Below are 24537 nucleotides of genomic sequence, written 5' to 3' on the forward strand. Positions count from 1 at the left end.
TCGGATAGAGTGGAACCCACCACGTGGTCGTTTCGAAACGATCCGGTTGTCTTCGCGCCGCCGACGTCGTCCATCGGGCGTCGTATGCACCCTCGCGATCATCGCCACACTCACCTGAGCACAGAAACTACGATCAGTCAGTCTGCTCCATCGTCTTCCAGCGATCGGTCGAATCGCTTTCCTTACCGGGCGTGCAACCATACCTGTCTACTTTGTGCTTTGCATTGTTGTTACCCAAGAGCCTACACCGGGTTCGAAGAAAGTCGTGGCCTGCTACCCATAACTGTTCCGCGTTCCGAATCTTGTTTCGTCTTTCTCTGCTCTTCTTGCCCGCTAGTGTGTTTACTCGTGGCCTGCTGCAATTGTAAGCATTTTATTGATTGAAAGACGACGGTTGAAGAAACGGCGCTTGAGTGAGTGAGACGAAGAAAGGCATAAGAAAAAGAAAGTTCCCAAAGCTCTCCCAGTTGGTAGCGGTCTTCGTCTTCCGTGGCTGGCAATCGTTTGAGGGCAGGTTTACGAGCTATTTTTGGGTGAAGAAAGTGTTTGATGTGATAAGTTTTTGTTTAACCAAAAGTGGGTTTCTTTTGGCTCGGAGCTTGCATAGAAGATAAGTAAACGACGGGGCAGAATGGCTCTCCAGATGACCGATATGCTGTACGAAAATCCGCTGGATCACTTCCTGACGCTGTTTGTGGATTTTTTTATATTCTTCTTCAAATCGATCTACTATACGCTGGAAACCTGTCTGCTAACCTGCATTCCGTATCGATTCCGGAAGGTGAAGGTAAGAAGTTTTGGAAACGTTGTTTGCAAATTTATTTTTAACGCTGCTTTGATAATGAAAAACGTATTGCAACTTAGAAGAAGATCTTCAATCTGGCATGTTTCCAAGCAGGCAATTTAGCAATAATGGATTTTCGGTTTTATCTTATATCAAATATCTTATAATTTAAATAATATTATATAATATAATACAACATAATATAATAAATATCTTATATTTATCAATATAATGTGCATTATAGAAACAATCTTAGTTAAAAAAAAATGCTAAAGGGTAGTGCTGTACCGAATATTCGGCCGAATACTTTGGCCGAATATCAGGCTTTACACTAACAAAATTTCACTCGAACGTTTTGTTGGCCAATCATTTGAAAGAAAATGGCCGAATATCAGCAAAATTTTTCATATGCACACCGAATACCATGCCGAATTGCACTATTCGGTGCTACTCTACTAAAGGGTGTACATTAACAATCATTGATTCATTTTGTCTTTTAACATTTACAAAATGAAGCAAACCATTATAACGTTCACTCATATTCAAATGGCAGTCATGTGCTGTACAATCTCCGGCCATTTTTGTTCAGCACTGTCTTCCAAGTTTTCTTGAATGGATCACAGTGGCCTACTTAGAAAATAATACCGAACGCGGTTTGATTACAACCGAGTTTTTATCTGCTATCTACAATGCAGGAAAAATTGTGTTTTGCTGTGGTTAGCTGCACGCATGCTGAGTAGATAGAAAGAAGATTGATGGCGATTCTGAAGATTTCCAGCAAAAAGATGATGCGCAATGCAAGTAGATGCGAGAAATGAAAAAAGGTTTTTCGTAGATCGATTCGCTAGTGTGAGATTTGTTGAGAATCTAGAATTGAGATTTATATGTGTCGCCCCCCTTGTGAAATTCGGTTCTTTTGGGCAGCGCTCGGTTTTCACTTCAAATCCTGCTTTAAATTTTGATTAAGGGTACGTTGCTTCGAATTTTCATAAAAATAAAACCAGTGTTTTTCAAAGAAATGTATAAAATATATTTATTTAATTTGTTTTGGGATGCATAAATGTGCTTTTATTATTGAAAATCATTTAAAAAAGTAGAAGGGTCTGTGCCTAGGGGCACGAACGGAAGCTTGACGTAGGACCGCTAGTGGACGGAACAATTGTGAAGAGCATTTAGTTCTTTTGATTGATCAATCATCAATTATCTTAACTCTTTCCGTTTTTAATTTGTAGGCGTACCAAGTTTGCAGTATTTTTTTAAAATGATAGTTGATGAAGATCATCGATCGATCGATCAAAATCACTTGCACCCCTGCTTCTAAGTTTGGTTACAATATTACAACTCTGGAGAGCATTTTGTGTGGTCGGTTGGGGCCGTGTGATTCTGAATGTGGACAAACAGGCACATATAAGTTCTATTCCAACTCTTTGCTATTATAAGCTTGTTGGCCCTGAAAAGGGCCGTTCTATTGCCAAAGTTGGTGATGATTTAACCTCCGAAACCGTACAGAGTGCGTCTGTCGCTTCAAAGCGTAGACAATCTTTTCAGGTTAAAGCAGAATGATGTGCAACCAAGTGGTACTCGATTATGACGACTGTGTTTGGGAGGAACGTTTATTTCATGAAAACAGCGATACAATTATCACTTTTTAGTTGTACATTGGACAATGCTTGACATTACCACATTTTCAATAGTTTTTTGTTGAAAAGCATCAGTCACAAACATTGCTATAGATGCGTCGAAATATTTCTGATCGATTGGTGATAACATTATAGAAATTGGTCCAGGGGCAGCTGAGTTACTAATGTTCAAAATCTTTCATAATTTTGTTTCATGTTCCATTTTCGGTTTTCACAAAATGTACCCCCAGTATAGAAATTAAAGACGTAGTCCCACGTCAAAAACCATGTTCCGGTAAAAAAGAAACTGTTCAAAAATGGTACCGTCACTACTATAGGAAAAAGAGGCTCAATCGAGAGAAACTAAAAACTTCTCACATGCAGTACTCATGCTTCCTACACCATAGACTGCTCCGGTTACAAAGGAATGTAACTGTTTGTCCTGTTGCGGGGGTTCTAAACCGAATACCAAACCTCGAATGCAGATGCAACGTCAAGTTGGACATTGACCAACATTGATCCCAAACAGATGGCAAAGTCTGCTGAGTCCTCCATGAACGCTCCTCGGCAAATCAATACCGGGACGTTGGTATCAGTGGGAAAATCATCTTCTGACTGAAAATCAAAATTAAAGGTAAATGAGATAGTCAATGAAGAGATTCGATCCATGCAGCTAGGACCTTTTGGTATGTTTATTTAGAAATATCCTAAGGATTATTTCCACATTTGTGAAAACCAATTTCCCAAATTTTGATTTTATCACTGCCTTCTAGGACAGCCATTAGAAATGTTCATCGAGATGTATTTCAATGATGATCACCATCTGCTCAAGATACATTAAAATGAGTGACAAACTAGGGGCAATCAACTCTGCACACCATAATTTGTGCCGAGAGTTTTAGTTGTGCCGAATGCTATGCCTAGCACTGTGCCGTACGTACTGAAGTAAGTCATGAGTTTGGAACACCTGAATTTGTAATGAATTTTGTGATTTTTTATATTGGCTTTCTTGGGAGTTTAAATATGTTGATGTAAGTATTATTCTTTACAAATTCAGAACTCAATTGAAGCAATGCATTTTGTCCCTATAGAGCTGGAGGAAAGAGTCATCTCATGACAATTTCGCATGACGAGCAGAGAAGGTCGGAACGGGAGCTTTCCAGTTCATTCAGGATGCTAAATAGGGTGGCCCAAAACTTTGAACCTTAATATCTCCGTTAGAATAGAGAATTGAGGTATAAAGGGTGATACGGTCAAAATTTGGTCAATATCAACTTGACGTATTTCTTTCAATTTTGCATTTAAAAAACCTGAACACCCCTCATTTTGAAGGTGTGTGTGTGTAGAATGTTGCTCCTATTTTGATTTTGGAATTCACTCTTCAGTTGTCAAAATGCCGTCCAAGCAAGAAGAGCAGCGTATCAAAATTTTGCTCGCGCATCGCGAAAATCCGAGCTACTCGCACGCAAAGTTGGCAAAATCGCTAAAAGTTGCCAAATCAACCGTTACAAATGTAATTAAAGTGTTTGGGGAACGTTTGTCGACAGCCAGGAAGTCTGGATCAGGGGGAAATCGAAAACCGGAAGCCGCTGAGACGACAAAGAGAGTTGCCGGTAGTTTCAAGCGAAACCCTAACCTCTCTCTCCGAGATGCCGCAAATAAGCTGGGTGTATCGTCTACAACCGTGCATCGAGCTAAAAAACGAGCCGGACTATCGACTTACAAGAAGGTAGTGACTCCAAATCGCGATGGTAAACAAAATACGACGGCCAAAGCGCGATCCCGGAGGCTGTACACGACGATGCTGACGAAGTTTGACTGCGTGGTAATGGACGACGAAACCTACGTCAAAGCCGACTACAAGCAGCTTCCGGGACAGGAGTTTTATACGGCAAAAGGAAGGGGAAAGGTAGCAGATGTTTTCAAGCACATAAAACTGTCAAAGTTCGCAAAGAAATATCTGGTTTGGCAAGCCATCTGTACCTGTGGCTTGAAAAGCAGCATTTTCATAGATTCCGGGACTGTCAACCAAGAAATTTACGTGAAAGAGTGTTTGAATAAACGTCTGCTGCCTTTCCTGAAGAAACACGGTTGTTCCGTACTGTTTTGGCCGGATTTGGCATCTTGCCATTACGGTAAAAAGGCCATGGAGTGGTACGCCGCCAACAACGTGCAGGTGGTTCCCAAGGACAAGAACCCTCCCAACACGCCAGAGCTCCGCCCAATTGAGAAATACTGGGTTATTGTCAAGTGGAACCTAAAGAAGACCAAAAAAACTGCTAAGGGCGAGCAGCAGTTCAAGGCAAACTGGCTTTCTGCGGCGAAGAAGGTGGACAAGGTGGCTGTACAAAATCTGATGGCAGGGGTCAAGCGTAAGGCCCGGCAATTCGGATTTGGAAAAGCGGAAGCCTAACTGAATATTTTTCCTGAATTTTATACTAATTGAACTTCAAAAAGAAATTTAATTTGATTTTTTAAATAAACGATTTCACCGATTTACACGCGTTTTACCTTGACCAAATTTTGACCGTATCACCCTTTAATGTAGAACAATTGCTTGCTCAGTTAAAGGCCATCTACTACCCTTTTCAGTATTGACCATGACATACCAGTCACCCTGTATTACAATACCTTGCTTTACACCAACTGCGGCCATCGTAGGCTTCCTTGCGCGATGATGAGAAGACGACTGTCTCAAACCCTTTGTCTCACTCCTTTTCTTCGCGTTTTTTGTCATTGTCTTGAAAAATGTTTCCATCATTTTAACCGAAAAACCATCGTTCACACTCTTAACGATCGCAAAAAACACATTTTGTATGTTTTTGCAGTTTTGAATGGAGCATTTTACACTCTCTCCACGGCTCGCACCAGTCCAGGAGCAATTGGGCATGAACTTTCTATCAAAGAAATAATCAATGATTTGATAGCAAGTATTCAAACCATTGCAGTCATCACCATTCTGGCCAATGATGTTTCGAATGAATTTCATCTGTAAGGAAAATATTGAAAAATAAATCATGTTAGTAAGCTAGAAAGAAATGAATGATTTTCAATAATGTCAATCTACAACGACAATGCAGAGACAGGGTTGAGAGGAGGGTGGAGGGGTTCTGGTGTAGCACACGTGCGGCTTATGAGTAAAGGGCCATCCATTAATTACGTAAGCCCACAGGGGGGGGGGCTTGTCACTCCATATAAAAAGAATCAATTATATATGAAGAAAATCTTACACATGAGGGAGGGAGGGCGTAAAATCGAAAATATGCTTACGTAATTATTGAATGGACCCTAACACCAAAAACACGTTTTCAGGCAAACTAGGCAAATTTGTAACATATGCATAGACTTACCACTTTAGCGTATTCCTTATCGTCCAGGTTATTTTCCAGTTGCTCCAATTCCGCGGCTGATGAAACAGGAATAAATTGGAATTCAGTTCCATAATCATTTTCCTGCTCCCTGGTTTGTTGCAACAACATCATTTTGTTGTCGAAATCGCACTTAACAGCTGCGATTGTTTTAGTAATTAATGTTTCCATGGCATTCAATGTAACATTAGTAACTTCTGCAATGATGTGGTCACGTTCTTCCTCAATTTTCGCAAAAATTTCTTTTTTAAGTTCGTCTCCGTCAATTAGTTGCTATAAAAAAGAGTTCAATTAGGTTTAGGTTTTTGTATAAAATAGCCATATACCTTTTTACCGTTCCACTCAAGGGGCCATGCTTTTATTACGTAAGTATATATCCCCCCTTTGTAAGACTTTCTTCATATAAAATTGTTTTTTTTTTATATAGAGCTTTTAAAGAGAACGTCAAAAATATGGAGCGTAAGAAAAGGCTACACCCCCTGCCCCATAAGTGCTTACGTAATTAGTGCATGGCCCCCAATGCTATGGAGGAAATGATAAAAAATAGAGGAACATACAGCCTTCCTCCCATATCTGCGGTGGGTGTTTCCGCCCATCGGTATTTTTTGTCGTCCTTCAACTAATTGAGCTGATTTTGTATACGTGATAGGCAGCCGCTATTCCCATAACTGTCCCATCTTTGCTTGATTTTCAATTCATATGGGACAGTTTGCTTAGAAAATCCTATTGAAAACCCGTCAATTGGTTGAAGGACAACAAAAAAAAGGGGGGTGGACGGTACCACCACAGGTTCAGATGGAATTTGTACAAGAAACTCACCGGCTCTGCATTCAAAATGTATCGGTATCGCTGGTTGGCTGGGACAGTTGAATCGGTACGTTGTCTGGCTGTGTGATGGTCGGTGCTTCGAGGATTTCAGCTGACACACCAGAACTTGAGGCTGGTGGTTCATTTCTTGGTTGGGTGACAGAGTGATGCGACGTCGAAGGACCTGTTATGATTACTTTGTTATTGAAATTGTGTCCATTGCCGAATTTATTGCATAATCACCTTGATTCATGAGCTCGTTGAAATCGGTTTGAAATCCTTTGACGGCCCCCTTTGTTTTGAATTTCTTCGATGGTGGTAGCTGCTGAGAGTCCGAGTCCGTATGACCAGACATTTCAGCCGCCTCGAACTCAGCTTCCGAAAACGTTCTGATGAATCTTCTTTTCACGGCGCATGGGATCTTGCTCCATTTCGGGGTCGGTGTTGAAGACTGGTCCTTGACCAAAAGTTCGGCTTTTTTGTCTGGCCACATCAAAAACTTTCCGTTCACCCACTGGTGGGGTACAATGGACAGGAGTGGTCCTCCACACTCCATAGTTTCGACAATGGTAAAATGATGTTTGTTAACTATTGAATAGAATAAAGTTGCATTGATTTCTAATTCTTACAACATTTTATTTGCATTTACCTGTACTTTTCTTCATTTTAAAACAATCTTCACCACGACACAATGAATCGAAATCCACCAGACACAGAACTACAATAACAACTGTTGACAATCAGAGTTTTCATGCTCCTCTTCTATATGCCGTTTTGTTTATCTGTTGCACAGCGATAAAGCAGCCTTGAGGTACACGACCAGTAAAAGTGACTCACGAAGTGAGTTAAGCATACTAACTTTTGGGTAATCCGTGTATATCAAACATAAATTTCACTATTTTTCGGCAAAAGTGAGTGAAATTTAAATAGGATTTCCATAGATAAACCAAAAGTAAGCAACGTAAACTCACTTTATGAGTAAATGTTGCTGCCCGTTTAGAAAGCAATTCATTTCCACTTTATGTCATGTTATTGGGTGACGACTATGCAGGCGCAAATGGAGCAGATAGTACAGTGTGCAGCTATTAATCCAAGGATGGCAGTTCAATTCTCAGATGAAAACGGGCATTTTCAGTCTATGTATAATTTACATAAATATATACAAATGAGTGTTCATAGACAAAAAGCCTAAATCACATACAGTGTATAACATCGTGAAAAGTATGCCATTCGATTATTTTATTTTAAAAAATAAGGTTGAAAATTTCCTGAACAAAGGTTGAAATATTGCTGATCAAGTAATTATAACACCTTTTCAAAACAGCTTCATGTTCTAAAAATAGACTTGTTTACAGATCAAAGCTTGTTTACAGATGAACATTTGCTGATCGAAAGCTTAACAAGCACTTTTATACATATCTTAAGCAGCGAAGGAATCAATCGCTTTTTAAGAAAAGTGAGGAAGTGCTTGTTAAGCTTATTTTCAGCTTCAACTAAAGCTCCTTATAAGCGTGAAGCTTGATAAAATCACCAGATCTAGATGTTTATGAGCTGAATTAAGGCTTTTATTTCTAAAGTACAACATTTGTCCAGCCTGAGGTTGAATAAAAACGGTTGTAACAATGTTTAAACAGCAACAAATTGTTACCTGGGACTTTATTGGTATTTTGTCCCTCTTCCTGCTGCTACCTTACTGCTACCTCTCCCTACTAACAAAATTCCACCCTTCCTGTGACACTTATGAGGGGTCGTAGAGTTATCTGCATCTCTCTTAAGTAAGTGTCGGACTAACATTCCTCCCTCTCCCCAGCTGCAAAGACGTGGCCAGGACACCTCTGGTCTGTTGGAGGGAGACACATGCTTTATCTAAGATCAATTACAAATTACTATCTAACAGCAACGGATGACGGTGGGTCTCCTTTTTAACAACAGTTTGGAGCTCGTACCACCTACGACAATGTGCAACCTGGTTTATGCTATGCTATGCTACGTTTTAGTTGGGCTGTAGCGTCATTTCTGACAGTGCTGATTCCTTTTCGAGGGCTTCATGGATGAACAATACGGAAAACCTAGGGGCAAGCCAGCTGTACTCCGAGCTAATATTTTTAAATCTAGTAAATTTGAGTTACTTATAATTACTCAAAAGTGATCAAAGTAGTCCTATGTCAACAAGTGAAAGCAGGAGGACAAATGTCATCAGTTTGAATAAACACGACGGCAACCCAACGAGTACTTGTGAAGAGTGAAATAGCAGTTTGGTTGTGGACTTGTATAGCAGTTTCACTGCTACTGTTATTAAAAGAACCTGAATACCAAATCATATGGCACGGATTTAAAAATATTGATGCATATTTTTGTAACAGTTTGGTCAAAATTAATAGCAAACAAAAACTGTAGTCAGTAACATGGAAGAGCAATAATAAATAAGATTTCTACCCAAAGGGATTGGTCTGATTTAAAAATTAAGTCTGCCATCCGCATGCTTGAATTTGAAAATTGTAATCATCGGCCAGATGGAATTCCTTATTGAAAAACCTTCTGAAAACAATGGTGTTTGTCGTCGAGCCATGGTACACTAATGAGGCATATTGTGGTTTTAATGCATAATATAGAATATACAATGTTGCAATAATAAAATAAAATAATCGAATAACTACAACTAACTACAACTGCATTGAACTGCTGCATTGAATTTCCAGTACAAATCGTTGTAATATTGTGAGTGCCGTGGTTGTTTCAGTCGAGGGCCAGGCAAGCTAAATTTCTTCAAGTTAGTACTCATAGATGAGCGACTAGAAGACTCATTTAAAATCTGAAAATAGAAAGCAACAATGGACTATACTATTTTTCGGAGGACGAACAATTACAAAACTTGAGAGAGATGATCCGGTATGAAACGCGGTTAGATGATATTGTTGTTTTACATCTGGGAAATGAGCACAACAAAAACATGGTTGCTGAGTCTGCTTGTTGTGAATTTTGAATAACTCGAGATACTCAGAGTTACTCAAAATTAACTCGGTTTTACCTCATGAGCAAAAGCTGTCTTGCCCCTAGCGGAAAACTGCTATACGATTCAACTGACAGCTCTGTCCAACTAACGAAAGCATTTAACTAAGTGGGCTATGGGTTTAGCCCAACGAGCGAAAGTTGACTGTAGTCAATAACCTACACACCAAAAAATTCTGAATTTTACTGGCGATGTAAACATCCATGCATGCAAACATTCATACATGTAAACTTCCTTTTCACGTAAACTAGCAACTTGCAAGAAATGTTGCAAACAAAAGTGGACAGTTGCATACAATATATGGGATATTACATGACATGTCTCATAAATTTACACGATCTATAATCTAAACTTGTATGATATATGACGCTCCATTTATGTGCATCATAGTAACGGAAATTTACACTACTTTTTTTTAGCTGTGTACCTCTTTGGGCGCTGCCAGAAAATAAACTGTACTTTTGGAATCCAACTGGAACACAGTTTATGAACAAGTAACAAGATAAAAAAAAGATTCCTCACCCCAGTGTCACCGACGACGTTGGGATTTTTCTGAGGCTAAATAATACGATCTTGTCTTACTTCGGAATGGAAGTAAAGCCGCTGGTTCCGGCCCAGAGATTCGATTGATTTCAGGTGGGGCACTCGATTGCCGTCGGTGATTAATCATCAATTGGCCAAGTCTACTTTCAGTCGACGCATACAAATCAAAAAGGTGCAAACAGATCATCGTACAAAAAAGCATTTTGGACCACCAATACTATACTCTAAACATGTGCGCACCCAAAGACCTCAAATATGCTCATAATCCACCCATTCGTTGTGATTTATTGGACATGAGCCGATGAAATTCATCCATGACACCATGCCCTGAAGCAATGCTCCTCTAGCCGAGCCACTAGCAGTAAATAAGTATAAGATGACAGCATGCTGCCAAATTACCTAACCTACACTACAGGCCGCCAAGTGTACTTGCAGTCAACTTTCCGGCACGAGCTCACTTTTAATAAAGAAAAAGAAAGGTCAGTTTGTCCTAGCCTGAGAAATGTCAACCGGTCGTATCTATCAAAGTCTTTGTACGAAAAGTTTTGCACATCATAGCACCTTTTTGGGCTGCTAACGGTATAAATTTAATGACCCGCAAACTTTTCGTAGGCGTTTGCAAATAGAGCTATATTACATTCCTCACATGCTTATGCAATCAAAATTAATTTGATTCACAACGAACACACGCTAATAAAACAGGCAACTTAAAAGAAAAATTTCCATCCATCCCCAATAAATGGCCATTTGACCCAGAGGAAGAGAAAACGGGTGTCTGACATTACTTTTGCATAACTCGGTGTGATCGAAAAAAAAAATTGCCATCGCTCGTTGAGAGGGAACCACACGGTTATCGGTATTGCTGTGGTTTAACGTGCGAATGATTCACTTTGCGGCGAAGCTTACCTGATTGGCAACAATAAAAAAATAAATGTACATTGTTGTAGTACAACATGTGAGCATAATTAAATGTTAGCCGTCGACGTTCGATCACGATGGGCTGTTTAAATTTTGACGGAAACATAACCGTTCGAACTTCCCACCAGTGCTGAGATCTGTTATTGTCAAAATCTTCGTCAAAATCTCATTCATTTTTTCACCAATGACAAAGATTCACACAAACAGTGTGATTTCGTCCTTTCTGTGTCACATTATCCAAGCAGTTCAGGACGTAGATAGTTGTTCACTTTAGCAGGTCCATGTATTTTTTGCTAAAGTTATTTAACTTCGTTACAAATTTACCTAGTAAAAAAAATCTGCACATGTTTGTCACTGACAGCATTGTCACTCACAACTGACATAGTTTGCCTTGATGATGACTGTTAGCTCAAATGAGTGACCAAAGCAGAATTGTGCATTTCGCCGTGCATTGTCGAGATTTTGCAGCCCTGCTCACAACCGGTTGAACCACAGTATAAATCCATAAACAGTAACCGAAAATCGATCAAAACAAAAAGACAACGACCCCAAAGTTGCTCAAACAGCACAAAATTGGGTCAAACTTGTTAGAGAAATGCCGTTAATCAACGGTCGATGCAACTCCTCAACCGGTTGCAGACGAAAGATCAGTTTGTTGAACTCCCGTGTACGTCATCGCATCACTGCCAACAACCGCGCTACGCTCGTTGCTCGTTGAGTACGTCGTTTGTATTTTTGGTGTTCACACAGAAAAGATAAATAAACAGAGGTGTAGTAGTCGGCGCCCGTGTTGAAAAATATCGACGATATTGACAAAATAGCGATATTCACAAAATAAAAAAAGGATCCTCAAAGGATGCCATGTCGCTTGTCAGTGACGAACATGTGCATGTTTTGTTTTCTGTTAAATTTCTAACAAAATTGAATGAATTAATCATATCTATTAAAGAGGGTCTAGAATAAGAGAGGAGCGGACTGGCTGGTTTTGAGCCAAATGAACTGTCAAAGCTAGAGCCAATCGAGCCGCACCTATCTTGATTGCATTAGCAGTGTTGCTAGAAATAACCTAAGCATAGGTAGCCAAGACAGTTGGTTTTGAATCCGCTCCTCTGTTATACTACAACCTTTCTAATATCTATTAGATTTTTACGACTGGTACGTATGGAGATTTCTTTGATATGGATTTCTCAGTCTAGAGTAAACAGTCAAACAAATTCAAATCCAAGAGAGTCCATGATTTTTACTGTTCTAAATATTTGTCAAAAAGTTGGTTCTAGGTTGCCCATGTGACCAGGTGTGGAATGGCAGATCTGTTAATTGCCCAAATTTAATAAAATTGAAAAATAAAAATATCCGGATACTCAAGTCCCAGCACTACTCTGAACCTTTCCAGGATGAGCGTACTCCGCTCCTCCAGTGTCTGAAGACCAGCCAGGCGGTGGATCTCAGAATTTCGAGTTTACGAGGGACTCTTGAGGATCACCCTAAGCATCTTGTTCTGGATCCTTTGGAGTTTGAGGTCATGGCATTTAGCTCAGCTCTCCCATATTGGCGTTCCGTACTCAATGGCGGGGAGAATAATTTGCTTGTGACCGGCAAGCTTGTTTTTAATGGGCAGGGTGGACTTTCTGCTGATAAGTGGATAGAGCGACCTAATCAAGATGTTGCGCTTTGTGGATTATTTGTCCACATGGGAACGGAACAGCAACTTGCTATCAAGGGTGATATCAAGCTAGACGACAAGGTGGACTTTTAATTTACCAGGCGGGACAAGCCGAGGTGAATTGGAGTGCGGAAAAAGTATGGTCTGTGTTTTAGGTGCATTGATACAAATCTTTCAAATCTTGAAATAGTAGGACGGAACATTCAGGCCTGATTGGAGTTTTCTCGTCAGCGCACGGATCACTCGACCCTTACAGATGATGGCAGTGTCATCCGCAAACATTGATAAAATACCACCACCCGGAAGGGAAGGAACGTCTGACGTGAAAATGTTGAATAGGATAGGCCCAAGCAGGCTACCCTGAGAGACCCCTGCACCCACATTGAACGTATCAGAGGGGACATTGTTCAAGTAGACCTGGAATGATCTGCCCGACAAGTAGTTTTTGATGATTTCACGAGGTAGATCGGTAAGTTGTATCGATGCAGCTTGTACACTAGCCCATCATACCAAACATTGTCGAGTGGCCTTTCCTAAACCCGTATTGCTCTTTGAGAAAGATGTTATTATCATTTGAAATCACCAGTAGACGGCTGAGTATCAACTTTTCGAATAGCTTCGAGATGGGTAGGGTCTTTGCCAGGCTTGCGGATTGGCATGACTTTGGCTAACTTCCAGCCTGCAGGGAAGTAGCCACGCACCAAACTCTTATTTGATACTGCTGCAAGGTGCTCGAAGAAGTCAACACTCAAGTTTTTCAACTCGAGGTTGACCACTCCATCGACACCAGCGGCCTTCATGTTCTTGGATGATTTAATCGCTGCTGTCACCTCATCAGCCGATATTCTACTTTCGTCAGGCACAACTACGGGGTGGAACTGACTCTAGACATTGCCTACGATACTGCAGGCTCGTAGAGACTCACCATGGCTTGGCCAAGGTTATGTGAATTCACAAAGTGTTGACCAAAAGCATTGGCCTTTTCAACTGGGGCTATAAGTAAGGATGGATCCAAATTCTGATAAGGATGATTATTTTTCTCGGCTCGTCTGCTCGTCTGCTGCTGGACAGGAGTTGAACTGGTGTCGGCGACAGGTTGAAAGGCCGCAGAATATCAGTGTCCACCCAGCTGAAGCTCCTCCCTTTTTTAGTTCTCGTTAAACTCCTTCTCTCAACAAGTTGGTAAATTTTAGCCTTTAGCAGAAGGACGCTGAACACTTTTTTCGGTGAATTCATGATCCTGTTTCACGTCATGGTTCTTCTATAAACCTGTTCAGATAAATTAGTACTTTTATTTATTTTCTCTACAGCGCTAAATCAAACGATGGGATGTCGGTTACGCACTCGAATAATTGAAAATTCGATAAATATTTAATCGAATTGCTGGAATTTTTTTTTTGACTTTTAAGCATCCCTATAAAATGTAATTTCATGTTTTTTTGGTGGTCGTTCGAAAATGTCGAACAGCAGAATTGCAACCAGCAAGTGTAACCCAAGAACCACAAGCTAGTTTTCGTTGCTATGACGACGACTGAATTAAGGGGCTTAGAAGTAGAGGGGTGAAAGTCAATTTTCTTCATCGATTTGCTCTTTTAAGACAATGGCTTCACTAGCCTATTTTGCACTATTTCTGCTATGCTCTTCTATCACTGAATGTGTTTGTCGTCGAGTTATTAACGAAACAGAAATTCGATGAAGAGAATCGATCAAAATCACTTGCACCCTGCTTCCAAGTTTGGTTACAAGATTACAACTCTGGAGAGCATTTGGTGTGGTGCTGAATATGGCGATGAGTGTGCAAAATGTTACGCAATTGCATCCTCCCTATTTGCACACGCCCGAAGATCGGAGGTGAATGCCACATCGACTTGTTTCGTCTACTACCGACTCTTGGGGAAGCAGCAATACTACATCGACATGTTTCGTCTAGAAACGATTCTCTGATGACTGTGTTGGGGAAGAAGCATATGCATGTACGTAATTGGGGGATTTGTTAGATATTTTGACGCCTTTGGACAATGCTTGACATTTACCGCTTTGTCAATCGTTCCTTATTTAAAAAATCAAATGTTGTAGAAATATTTATGATCGATTGGCGATCAAATTATTGAAATTGGTCCAAAGGCAGCTGAGTTATTAACGTTCAAAATCTTTCATAATTTCGTTACATGTTCCATTTTCGGTTTTCACAAAGTGTACCTCCATGTAGAAATCAAAGACGTAGTCCTACGTCAAAATGATGGGAAAAACCGTCTTTATTCAACTTTAAAGACTATCTGGCAGCAACTGATGGTACACTGAAAATACAAATCGACTAATTTCCATAAGAATGCCCATAAGAATTTTTGCAAAAATAATTTATTTTTAATTTAATACGATGATGCTTAATGCTTTCTAATACGATCATAATTATATCGTATGAATCTCGTAAGGCGTGTTCATTGGAATACAGTCCTACTCGTATTTTGATGTAATTATTATTTTTGATTAACTCAGGATAGTAGTACACCGTTTATTATCTCACATAGGTATTTGCATCTGACTTGTGAATTTATTTAAATTAAATCGAAGATTAGTACATGTTGTTGCCTGGCGTTGTCGTAGTTTTTCTTCTTCTTCGTTTGTCGCCAGGGCCACGAGTTTCTTTCTGATACAGCAAGCGTACCGATTGCAGCTACTGACTCTAATACCTATTATTGGTAACTTACGCGTTTTATATGCTTCCTGTGCTATGCGGATGGGAAGAATGATTTAGCAGACCCTTTTTTTTAAACGAATATGTTGGCTGCTCTGCCTTTTCCAATATTCTTGCGTAATCAGTTTTCACCGAACTCCGATCACATCGACCGTAGTTATGTGCCAGAAAGCGCTGTGGAAGGCAAATTTGCGCACAAGTTGGAAAGTGATATCCGTGTGAGAGAATATAGATTCATCCCATCCGTCCGCTCTTCTGATTAGTTCGCGAAATATTCCTATTTTGTTTGTTACATTTCTTAATTGATTAATTGTTTAACTATTTTCACTACTTGAAAATTAGATAAATTATCCGTCGAATGACAAATTGCATGACATATTTCCCATTAATGGTTTTTAGAAATGTGCGTTTAAAAACAACTCCCTCTTCCCCCCTTCCCCCCATTTTCGTTACAAGCCAAATTTTCGATTTCGTTTAAAGTAAAGAAAGACGCAGTCCTACGTAAAAAAAATCATTTTTTTTCTAAATAATTACTTTATTTGTACAGGCTCAATCGAATAAACTTTAAAGAGCTGAGTTATCATTTTTGTTATACATCATTACTGTCTTATATTTAAAGTTAAAGGAACTGGACTGAATACTCGCGGTTGTCGCGAGGTTAGTGTAGATTTACAATACTTTGGATAGGAAAAGGGAGTAGTAGGTTTGAAATGTGATTTACGATACAATATTTAATTAATCCTAAAACGTGAATTTATTTCTATTCATCTAGAAAACAAACATTTCGAAAAAAGTACACGTACAAAATACAAACTAAACACAAGGTTAATCAAACTTACAATCTAAGGTTAATAGTCTTTAAGTAAACATATATGAGTTTCATAAACTCCAGATCACACCCAGCCAGAACATTCCGAACTGGAACATTAGGTTGTCTACCTCGAGCCCGAAGGGAATCGTACAGCTCAGATCTGACTTACGTAAAAAATCATGTCTCACCAAAGAGCAAGATCACGCCTGATTTCCGTAGACAAAAATCAACACGCAAACAACTGATGTTTTGATCCAATATCACGCGTGATTTTAATAGCGTAAGTAGCGGAAAAATATCAATTTCCTATTGATTATGCCATCACTCTTGGGAAGTGTAAAGAAACGGAAGTTGCCATTCGGCCAAACTACCGTTCGGCCTAATGTCTATTCAGCCTAATGATCATTCGGCTAAATAATTATTCGGTTTACTGACCATTTGGCTTGATAACCATTAGACCTAATGTCCCAGAATCCATATTCCGGAACTTCAGAAGAAGTGACAAGAAACTGGCACTTTGTGAAGAGTCGCTTATTGTGTTTGACCCATGTCATGGATTTCATCACTGCATCTGCTAAAGATTCAATATAACCCAGGGTTCTACATTTTCGAAGCTCCAAAGTTAACTCGAGTTTTGCCTCTTTAATACAACGTGTTCAACGCATCATTTCTATAACACCTAACAAGACTATCAGCACGAAACGAAAATGAAAAAGAAGCACGCTTAGAACGAAAGGCAGACTGTTGAATTTCTCGTCGTTACTTTGCTCATCATTTTCAATTAAAGTAACGTCGATTATCGAGACCAAACGAAACCTCCTTATTCCTTTCAATCCCTTTCACCGACATTCAATCACCACTGTTTCAATTTGTTTAACATGCGTTATGTCCCGTTTTCGTTTTTTTAGATAAATATGTGGATGAAAAACAAATTAAATATATTACGAGTAATCTTCAAGCGTTTTCACGTGAGAAATGCTTTAAATACACAGTGAATGAGAACGACTCAAATTTGAGTTTAGTTCACTCATAATCGCCAAAAGTGCAGGAACTCAGCGATGAGTAAAATTTGTCTCATGGTTTCCTGTGGAAAACCTAAAAAATCTGCCGGAAAATGAGGAAATTGACGAAAATTTTATTCAGTCTCCTAGTAGTACCAATAGACTGAGTGAATGCAATCTTTACTTTTCTCAAATTCATGAATTTTTCCCTGGAAAATCGTGGAAAAACCTGGGAAAACATGAGGCGAATTAACTCATCGCTGAGTTCCTGCACTTTCGGCGATTATGAGTGAACTAAACTCAAATTTGGGTCGTGCTCATTCGCCGTGTAGAGGAAATGGATGTAATGTCGGCGTAAATGCCCCTAATTTGGGACCATACATGAATTCAGCAATCGACTAAATTTTCAATAGCTACCAAAAATATCCATTAGTACCGTCCCAATTCTTCTAGATAAAATTGATAAATAGCAGATTTTTAGCGATGGGCCCAATCTTAGATCCATAGGCCAACATTAGAGCCATTTTCCCTATGTATTTTCTTTATTTGTCATGCACGCCATGAAACCTCTGTTGATGTGTTTCATGAAAAACGAAACTATCAAAGTCGAGTGCTCTTTCACTCGTCCGCTTCACCGAAGCTTGAAAGAAACACGAATTAAGCGACGGGAGGAAGAAATACAAACGATTGATAATTTGTTTGTAGACAAAAAGACCTAAGGTTCTAGAATAATGCGAAGCTGTGAAAACTAGCAGTATCTTCGTCGCATTGATTGAAGGTGATATTGTGACGCCCCGATATGACCACCAATCAACTTAGATTCGAGTGCTCGTGTGATTTTATGCATCGTACGATGGGTTTTGGTCCAATTTAGAAAGTGATCACTTCCACCAAGAATATATTCAGGAGTTACAAATGTGGCTCTTGGCACTCAATATGACTACCAACTTTATTTTGGGTTCTCATATGATATGATGCCAGAGTAAGAAATAAGCCATTTTCGCCGATGACATATTTTCAAACTATGTGCATATTAGTTCTGAATCAGTTGCCTAATTTTTGTCGAAAATAAATCAGAGGTCCATGCAAGTTTGACGATACTATTCATGGTTCAATACCCCGTGTGACCAACTAGCAGCCAAGATTTTTGAAATTTTCATGAACATCTGACTTACAACTCTTTAACATTTGTAATGAGAAAAAAAAACATGAGGTGATATACTTTTGTCTGGGACTGTGCGACAGTGTAAGTGTAGGTGCAGTCATAAGTTTCAACATACTTCGGGTGCCGGAAGGTATGGATTTGAAAATGTAAATTAACATCCAACAGCCAATTGAGAAAGCACGCAAGAGTGCATCACGTTTCGGTTCTCTTCCACTTTCTCCACACTGGATTTACAACTATTGCATAGCAAAACGATATAATTTCGAAAAAATTAGTAGTTTTGTTCCTTATCGCAAAATATTAGAACCGTATTTTTTTTATTCTGACGTTTCCATAGAGTGGTTAAAAAATCGATTTTTTTCAAAAATGACTTTTCCAAAAATTCATAACTCCATAACTTCCACCCAATGACAAAAAAAACTACGGGTCTAATATTTTGCGATAAGGAACCAAACTACAAAATTCTACGAAAGTTTGAGAACCATATCGTTTTGCTATGGAACAGCTGTATATTTAAGTACAATATACTGATGCAAAATTTTAAATTTTCACTCCAGAGTGATCAAACGGTTCCAAATTGGGTACTGATTAGCCTCCCAAAATTTGAACTCATTTAATAACTGACTGACTTGGTACAAAGCATGTGAATGGTATATGAAAATTACTATCACCATATTGCTATGCATTAAAAATGAAATCTCAGCTACAACTTTAGAATAGCTATATAACATTTAAACAGTGCAAAATGGAAAAGGCTAGAACACAATGAAAAAAATGTTTGTGTTTCCCATAGTAATTGCCATATAATCTTCAAATGGTTTTTTCCAAGTCAGTTTCTTACCAAATGAGTTCAAATTTTGAGGCCGTTTTTGACTCGTTTGAGCATTATAGAGCAAATTCTGCATCAGTCTTAAACCAATCGTTGAATGTGTTTTGTAATTATTTATTAAGGAGATTTTTAGTAGTTCATCTCCGACGTTGAATGTGTAAAAACAAGCCTTCTGTTGAATCGAATGAAGATACTCATTTACTGACTTTTTTTTATCAAACGGTCAGGCTGCTTTACGAGACTACCAAGGCGCTAATGTTTGTATTGTTTTAATTGGGTGCAGGCTTGGGTTAGTTCAGAATCCGTTTAACATCGGATCTCAAATTATGTTAAGACTGCGACGCTGCGACTTTACTCGGTTCGTCTGATGTTATGTACCTACATGTTGTTGGTGAATGCAGACTGATTCTTATGGTAGGTCCGGTGGATTGGTGATGTAAGAAAACCACATTACAGAGTTAAAGATTCATCCATTGAATAGTCTGTTGGAACTAAAAATGTCTGGACCGAATATAAAAACAAAAACGAAATGACTACCTAACGGTGTACCTCATTAAAAATTTACCTTTTTTAACCTTAACTGAAGTGGTCCAAGGCGTAGGAAACTGTTTTATTACACAACCCATCCGTTGAATACAGTCACGGTAGGATGGAAAGCTATGTACGTACCACGCAGTTTTATCTGTGCGATCAAAATAACGACCTTGATTAAGTACTTAATCCAAAGTTAACTTGTGCTGTGAAAGATTTCATATGCTCACATTTGACAGTGACAGATGGTTCCACAGCAATGGAAGATTTCAGAGTCACAGTGAATGGAAACTTGTGTAAACAGAATTGACCCAAAGCAAACAAGAGGTTGTATTACAATGCAAGTGTAGCATACTATAAATCAACCAAATTGAATCCGACCTATAATCTCAAATTTCATGCCCTTACTCCGAAAATATCACGAGCCATAGTAATCCACCGTTACACAAGGATGGAATCATAAATTACAATGGAATAAATCAAAATGGTACCTGCATAAATGGTACCTGGACCCAAAATGCAACGTAACAATCATAGCAGCCATGGTAAAAACACTGAACCATTTTGCACGGGTGGCAGTTTTACCTACAAACACACCACCAAGAGCATTGAGTTTTACACTCCGTACCAGCATAGAGGTAACTCTAAGACTAGAAGGTCCCGAAATAACGTGCTCAACTTTTTGGCTCAGCTCTGGTACTCTCTTCGGTCCCAAGCTAATCGATTCACCCCTCGAAACATAAGAAAAACTAATAACCCCTTATTTTATCTGTCAAACTTTCATAGCGAATCAAAACAAACATTGCGTAGTACTAGAATTTCGACCGAATTTCGAGAAATCCAGAAATAAAATAATTTTGTCGTCTTTTCGCCATCCAACTGATCAGTGGGTCCGATTCATTCATGGCACGAATGAAGACATTTTGTATATTAACTGCTCTTGATCGTTTTCTTGCACAATGGGTTTGATATTTTTTAATTGCTCATGTTGACTTTCTGCTGCCTCTTCCGCTAATGAACCAAGTGGTGCTGGTGAATGTTTAATTATTTCACCAGCATGAGCGAGAACGCTGTGCACGGTTGCAAGAATTTTATACCAATTATACAATATAAGATAGAGCCGGTATGTTTACTTGCAATATATATCAATTAGTTAGTTGATTCTTGGCAGTTAATAGCAATTAGAATAATTCGACATCTGAAAATTAATTCTTCATCGCAGAGCTTCAATGTGTAGGATTTGCGAATGCTCGTCGACAAAGGTTCCCTGTCGTACTGATACCTACTCCACCCGATCTTGGTTGATCTACTATTACTCCAAATGTTTCGTAAAGTTGTGTCGTTCCATGTTTTTTTTTTTCTTCTACATAAAGTTCCTTTAATGGTTTCGTGACCTTCCATTTCTTTATATCCATCCTCCATATGCAATATGCAAAAGGCATTCAAAAAATTGTATCCAAGCATGAAGTGGAGAAATGCCGTAATGCAATGCCTCTTTGTTTGATGTAAATCATTCCTCAAATTTATCTATGTCATTCATTATATTTGAAGTTGCTCCACATATTGGACAATTCTGCATCGAAGAATTTCCAGTAATATAAGTTAGGATGAAGTAATCAAATTGGGTTGTTAACGGAATGCTATTTCGACTACAATGTACAGTCTTCATCAGTGTCATTTCCACTAAAGAACTTATCAAAACCGCAAATATCCAGTTGATTCATACATACCCCAGGAACATAGAAGAGCCAGTTCTGCAGAAATTAAAGGGTGATACGGTCAAAATTTGGTCAATATCAACTTGACGTATTTCTTTCAATTTTGCATTTAAAAAACCTGAACACCCCTCATTTTGAAGGTGTGTGTGTGTAGAATGTTGCTCCTATTTTGATTTTGGAATTCACTCTTCAGTTGTCAAAATGCCGTCCAAGCAAGAAGAGCAGCGTATCAAAATTTTGCTCGTGCATCGCGAAAATCCGAGCTACTCGCACGCAAAGTTGGCAAAATCGCTAAAAGTTGCCAAATCAATCGTTACAAATGTAATTAAAGTGTTTGGGGAACGTTTGTCGACAGCCAGGAAGTCTGGATCGGGGGGAAATCGAAAACCGGAAGCCGCTGAGACGACAAAGAGAGTTGCCGGTAGTTTCAAGCGAAACCCTAACCTCTCTCTCCGAGATGCCGCAAATAAGCTGGGTGTATCGTCTACAACCGTGCATCGAGCCAAAAAACGAGCCGGACTATCGACTTATAAGAAGGTAGTGACTCCAAATCGCGATGATAAACAAAATACGACGGCCAAAGCGCGATCCCGGAGGCTGTACACGACGATGCTGACGAAGTTTGACTGCGTGGTAATGGACGACGAAACCTACGTCAAAGCCGACTACAAGCAGCTTTCGGGACAGGAGTTTTATACGGCAAAAGGAAGGGGAAAGGTAGCAGATGTTTTCAAGCACATGAAACTGTCAAAGTTCGCAAAGAAATATCTGGTTTGGCAAGCCATCTGTACCTGTGGCTTGAAAAGCAGCATTTTCATAGCTTCCGGGACTGTCAACCAAGAAATTTACGTGAAAGAGTTTTTGAATAAACGTCTGCTGCCTTTCCTGAAGAAACACGGTTGTTCCGTACTGTTTTGGCCGGATTTGGCATCTTGCCATTACGGTAAAAAGGCCATGGAGTGGTACGCCGCCAACAACGTGCAGGTGGTTCCCAAGGACAAGAACCCTCCCAACACGCCAGAGCTCCGCCCAATTGAGAAATACTGGGCTATTGTCAAGCGGAGCCTACAGAAGACCAAAAAAACTGCTAAGGGCGAGCAGCAGTTCAAGGCAAACTGGCTTTCTGCGGCGAAGAAGGTGGACAAGGTGGCTGTACAAAATCTGATGGCAGGGGTCAAGCGTAAGGCCCGGCAATTCGGATTTGGAAAAGCGGAAGCCTAACTGAATATGTTTCCTGAATTTTATACTAATTGAACTTGAAAAAGAAATTTAATTTGATTTTTTAAATAAACGATTTCACCGATTTACACGCGTTTTCCCTTGACCAAATTTTGACCGTATCACCCTTTATACCGTTGCAATCCATGTACTCGTTGAGTTCTACGATTCGTTTCACTGTATTTTCCATCAGCGCCTGGAGTTTCACTCTTATTTTCGATGCACTATCTTCGATGAATTCATTAGTAGGGTCGCATATTTTTTAACTGCCCCGATCACATCGTAAGGTGGAAATCTTGAAGGCGTTTCTCTATGCATTGGTTCATATTGAAATCTACTCAATCCACCTTCGATAAGTAGACTAAAAGCTTCATCTGCTGATATCATTCCCCATTGATCAGTTAATTGAGCCAGTATTGTTTTAGAACTATTTTGGCGTTTCAAAATATGCCCAATAACTTTAATTAGATTCAGATCCTTTCTGTTATAAGCGGTCCGTCTTGCTAATAACAATACTTTTTCGACGGTATCGCCTTTAGGATCAACTGCTGCATTATCGATGATGCGACGTTTTCCTCTTTCGCTCAAATCCGAGAAAGGTTTTGAAGGTCTTCCACGTTTTGTTCCTGAGGCCGCATTGCTCCTGTTCGATGAAATCTTCGATGCCAAAATCTCCATCAAGCCAATCTAAAAAATGCGATTAACTTCAAGCCACTTTTTGTATTTAGTGGCGAGTATATGAATATTGTGATTCAGACGTTTCTTTTTCTCCACCGAAATTTTAAAGTTTTCGCAAATGAATTTTAAGACTCATTACACATTTTCATTATGCGTTAATTTCGCATCAAACAAATCAATAATGACTCTATTATACATGCTTACATATGGAATTGAAAGTAGATCATGGCTTTTGCATTAGCAGCGCCGGTGGTGTAGTGGTAAGCGTGATTATCTCTCACCCCAGCAGGCCTGAGTTCAATCCCAGTCAGCGTCACCGGGATGTTCTGAGGCATAACACCTCTGATCACTCCTTCCTTCTGAAGGGAAGTAAAGCCGTTGGTCCCCGATTCATGAGTTGATGGGTCGATATGTAGGGTCCAGGTGTGGGATGGGAGCTGTCTCCATGGCTTCGGTCCCAGACAACCAGAAGTCGTATAACAATGTACGGACAGTATCATTAATTGCTACAGTTTAAGTCAAAATCGCATATAAGAATGGCATACCTCGCATTATGTTTAAGTTAAATCGTATAGAATGCAAATTTCCGACCTATATGCGATGACGCATTTTTCCGTCGTACTGTATCACAAATTAAATCGGATTACATCGTATGACTTTTCAAAATGAATTTGTTATTACAGATTAAATCGTATGTGATGTTAAATCAACTCGTTTAAAAATAAATTAAAATATGCACGTATATGGCCTCCACTTTTGTACGTATAAGCCATTTATTTGCATTCTATACGAATTGTTTGTTTGTATATATGTTTGTATATCACGAAAACAACTTTGAATATACGTGCATTCTGGTTGTCTGGGGTAGCATTGGTGCTCAGCACGGAAAACAAGAAAAAAGGAAATCAAATGAAGGAAAAAAAATGGCTTTTGCATTGAGCAGCAGCAGCATTAATACCAGGTTAGGTATATATTAGACTGGCCCACATTTATATGGGAGATATTTTTTATCATTTTGTTTCAACGGGCCAACCCCCAAATTTATGCCATTAGGTGAGAAAACCACTATCTGAAAATTTCAGCTCATTCGGATGTTACTCGAGCTGTTGCTTTTTGCTTAAAGTTTGTATGGGGATTTTTTTCGAAATGTATGGAGAAATAACATCCCCTTCACTCTTT

At 39.3% G+C, this 24537-nt stretch overlaps 1 protein-coding gene across 1 annotated transcript in view; it reads left to right on the forward strand.

The window, feature by feature from the left end:
• Nucleotides 1-605: 605 nt before the first annotated feature.
• Nucleotides 606-24537, forward strand: part of LOC135703003 (estradiol 17-beta-dehydrogenase 11) — a 78933-nt gene continuing 55001 nt past the window's right edge. Inside the window, exon 1 of the mRNA XM_065224094.1 lies at nucleotides 606-787. Within this exon, the coding sequence (XP_065080166.1) occupies nucleotides 632-787 (156 nt within the window). The 5' untranslated portion in view covers nucleotides 606-631. The remainder of the gene's footprint in view (nucleotides 788-24537) is intronic.

The sequence above is a fragment of the Ochlerotatus camptorhynchus genome, unplaced genomic scaffold (assembly GCF_037179485.1).
Source record: "Ochlerotatus camptorhynchus isolate MF236.1 unplaced genomic scaffold, CSIRO-AGI_Acam_v1.1 ptg000204l, whole genome shotgun sequence".
Lineage (NCBI taxonomy): Eukaryota > Metazoa > Arthropoda > Insecta > Diptera > Culicidae > Ochlerotatus > Ochlerotatus camptorhynchus.